This window comes from Eptatretus burgeri, chromosome 12, assembly GCF_056783735.1.
Source record: "Eptatretus burgeri isolate ZD-2024b chromosome 12, Ebu_testis_v1, whole genome shotgun sequence".
NCBI classification, from domain to species: domain Eukaryota; kingdom Metazoa; phylum Chordata; class Myxini; order Myxiniformes; family Myxinidae; genus Eptatretus; species Eptatretus burgeri.
Window position 1 is genome coordinate 59,913,130 of NC_140972.1, and position 4,147 is coordinate 59,917,276.

The 4,147-nt window shown below is 42.6% G+C and overlaps 1 protein-coding gene across 1 annotated transcript; it reads right to left on the bottom strand.

Annotated features, from left to right (window-relative positions):
- Nucleotides 1-828: 828 nt before the first annotated feature.
- Nucleotides 829-3,419, bottom strand: LOC147015716 (uncharacterized). The gene is made up of 3 exons (XM_085848159.1): nucleotides 3,135-3,419; nucleotides 2,292-2,526; nucleotides 829-1,812 (listed from the first exon to the last, which is right to left on the bottom strand). The coding sequence occupies exons 1-3, from the start codon at nucleotides 3,399-3,401 to the stop codon at nucleotides 1,457-1,459; spliced, it is 858 nt and encodes a 285-aa protein (XP_085704285.1). The 5' UTR covers nucleotides 3,402-3,419; the 3' UTR covers nucleotides 829-1,456.
- Nucleotides 3,420-4,147: the final 728 nt, after the last annotated feature.

Consider the following 4,147-nt stretch of genomic DNA (forward strand, 5'->3'; position numbering starts at 1 on the left):
CAACATGTCCAGCAATGTTCGATGCAGAGCGCAGTTTTTTGGCGATGGTTCATACATGCAATCGTCAACAATCGCAGAGTTATCATGCATGGTTTGTGAACAACGTTTCTCAGCCCCACGTATTATTTTTGCATCGATGAAGCGACGGTAGCAAGTGTCGTGATAGCCCAGATGAATAGGGATTTCTTCACACTCAATGTACACTCGTGCACTCTAGGCTAAACGTCCTTCGTGACCGTCTAAATGAGCCATTTGTTGACACTTTCTCTCCATTTATCCCATCTTGCAGGCGTAAAACGTTTGACTTCTTCGTTCGCTACATTGTCCTGGTGAATAATACACTGGGGAGCGTCCTCACTGGCCATATTCATCAAAAATTACCGATAAATCGCCGATCAGCTGCCGGTGATTTCCTCCCTGCAGGAAGCTGCCATCTTGGACAACTTAGCTGGTCACATGACAGTCTGACGTAATTTGCATACAATGTCAGCCGATCTATTGGCTGTCGAGACGTCACGTGGCCCACACGTGATCCGAGTGGAGAAAATTCAAATGAGAGAGCGTGGGGAATGCATCGATTTTCAAGATGAAAATACATAATAACTGCAGCTATTTGAGTGGAGAACTTTTTCATACGTATGTATTTGGATATATACTATCATATCATCAAGGTTTTGTCTACCCCCCCTCCCCCCGATGAGTGGAACGAAACTGCACGATACAGCTTATGGCTGATGGCCTATAGGACTGCAGATTTCCTCTGAGGGACTTTCCGGCTTATTTGCCTTATCACCACAAACACACACTTTTGCGCACACCTCAGTGACAGATTCATTTTTATCACTGCAGACACCGAAATTCTCAAAAACCCCACTTGTATCCTCCTGAGAGGCACGAGTATTGTCAATGTCTACATCGCACTCGGACAACTCAGGCAATTCAGCGAGTGGTGCAAATTAATTACTCAGAGTTATATCCGGTTCTAGTTCCAATTCCCAGTCCCGAAGAGGGATTCTCCATGAGAGATGCATCCCGCAAGCTCGGTACATCTGATCTGACACGAGTATCTTACTTTGTGTTGTCTTTGCCTCATTGTCGACAGGACACGAACGTTTTTGCCCTTTTTTTCGAGACACCGTCACGAACCCCTCCATGTCGTCATCAGTACAGTCCTGTACAGTGGAGGTCGAGGGACCAACAACTTCTGGTACATTAGTGGGTAGAGAGGAGGGGCCTACTGTTTGCTGCTCACCAATTTGTGGTGGGGAGGGTTCTACCATTTCACACCCCCCAGTAGGTGGAGGGGAGGGGTATGTTGCTTCAAACCCACGAACAGGTGGTGAGGAGGATTCTCCCCTTTCACCCACCCCATGACATGGGGGGGGGGGGGGTTCAACAATCTAGAGTACCTATATATAGAGAGTAGCGACAACTCAGCTATAGGCGCCATTTTGTTTCACTCTGGACGTTCCGATGGTAGTGGGTAACCCTGCTTCAATAGCACTTTATAGCCTGAAGATCCACATGAAAATCTTAGCAGTAAAGCCTTTCTCACTGTCGTTGGTGACCACTGTACCCCATTCATGGAACGTCTCGATATAGCGTGTAGCTGGTCTTTTCCGAAGATTCTTGCTGTTCGTGATTCTTGCTTGAGTTTTGCTTTTTGAATTGCCCGATACCGTTTCTTTGTCTGACGAAGTTGAGCCTTCAATGCCTTAATCTTCCTTTGCATTTTGATTCTGGGTTTAGATGTACTTGGTGGAACACTCGTTGTTGGTCCACTGTTTTCGTCTTCTGTGGCAGTGTCTTCAACTGAAAAAAAAATGACAAAGGAAAGAAAACAAAATATCTAATTTGTACCCTTCATCTTGAGAAAAACATATGCAAGTTATAATATCCGTTTTCTAAATCACAATGGTAACACGATGAATCAGTCTACATACCGTAAATCCCAGTGTGTAAACCGCCCCCTGTGTATAAACCGCACCCCAACTTTTGACTTAAAAAAAAATGTGGGTAAACGGGTTGTGTCAGTGAAAATGTACCATGGAATATAAGAAGACTATTTTTGGAAAAATCTGCATATCGAACTTGTAGATTACAACACACACTACCATTGCACAAATTTTTGCGGTGATTGCGCGATCCGCGGCCGAGGGGGGAAGGCTTTAAGCTCCTACTCCCCCCCCCACACACAATTTTATTAACTACCAAAACACCAAAGTCTTTTTAGGGTTAAATAACTACAGACATAGTTCAAAGAAAATGATTCATAACTTCAGTTTACATACCTGAACTTGAAGTTGATGTTGTTTTGTCTGCTGGGTTAACAGAGTACGCATGGTCTAAAGCAATGCATGATTTCTTGGTAGCACTAGCAGTATTTGGTGTACAGGAAAGGCGTTTTAGAGGCCTCCTGGGTTTTGGCACACTGCGATGACAGAATATGGTTGGTACTGCCTGCCACTTCAGTTTTTTCTTCCCATCTACTCTCTTGTTTTCAAACTGGGACTCATCAAAGTGAACCTGCAGAAGAAAAGATACAATATTTCTAATCTTGAATATTTCTTAGTCCTAATAATAAATTATAGAAGTAGAAAACATTATTATAACAAAATAGAATAGGTCTCAAAATTCATTTCTAAGATCTAGTTTACACATTTTATCATTGTATGCTACTCTCTACTATGCTGCTAGATTAGAAAAATAACTGTATTCTAACTTAAGATTGGTACTTGTCGAGCCACGGCATGCACCATTTTCGCTATACACCAAGATAGTAATGGGCCTATGAAAGTATGAGTGGAAATTTGAAGCCAAATTTGACATTTTTGACCAACTTTGAGTTTGAACCAAAAATAAAAATGCTGCAAAAGTTCTAGATCTACTACTAGTAGATCTCTATTTTGAGACCCACGGCCAACATTGATGAATGACCTTCAAACACAATTTCACAACATATGAAGGAATGTTTTTTGAATTATTTTTATGTATTACAAAGAATTGGATTTTCATAACAATGTCATAATGATTAATAATAATGGCATTCCAATGAATAAGGTGCGCAGACACAGTCACTTCCTTCATACATACGCTGATATTAATATATGGGACTGATACAGCCCTTCTCTTACCTCGCACAAACATGATGAAGAAGTAGGCTTCCATCCCACTCTGCTCACTTTTTGCTCCCATATCTTCCGTCTTTTTGCATCTGTTGGAAACCTATACATCCTGTACCCCTTCTCAGATTTGTTGCTGCACCCAAAGGCGCAACAACCCGTCATTTTGACTAATAAAGTTTCACTCAGTTTCAAACTCGGTCTCTCCGAGCTCACTCGGTGAAGATCTGGATTCGATGCGTAGCTTGGCGCTAGAGTGTGAAACAAAATGGCGCCCATGTGTCACGTGACCATCAAATTTTGGTCCCCCTATGTCGCTACTCTCTATATATAGGTACTCTACAACAATCTACTGTCCTTGATTTTCTGATGATCTCATCAAAACGGGACAGGAGTTCCTCACATGACCGTATGCTCCACAATGATAACACGCCATGACATCCGTGGAGACATACATTCTATACACATGGCCGTTGATTTTTGCATGTAAAACGATGTTTAGCTTTTGTTCATTTTCAGGTAATATCATGTACGGTACCCTTTTAAAAGTCATCACGTGTTTAAATTCCCCTCTTCCTGAGTGTATCGGCACCATTGTGATCTTTGATACGATCGCACCGAACTTACTCAATTGAGCACACAAATCATCATTCCGGATGAAAGGTTAGACACGTTCACCTTAACCGCAGGTGTGTCCAGCGGCGAAACAGGTCGGGGTGTACGGCAAGGCCTTGCTCCACAACGGAGGTTCCCATGTGCACCTCGGAAACGAACACAACAACCTTCTTGTTCATACGAGAGGCTGCATGGATGTTGTGTAATCCAACGATCTTTCCGATTGCCAGTAACACGTCCTCAATCTTTACCTCCCTCAACGGATCACACACACGAGGCCATTTTTACGAGAAAGTGACTCGTACATGCGATGGTTCAAACGAACGTTTGCCATAGATAAAAGTAATTTTAACAAAAAGAAGAGTTTAAATCAACAAAAGAAACCTACCACAAGCGACGCTAGCAAATAG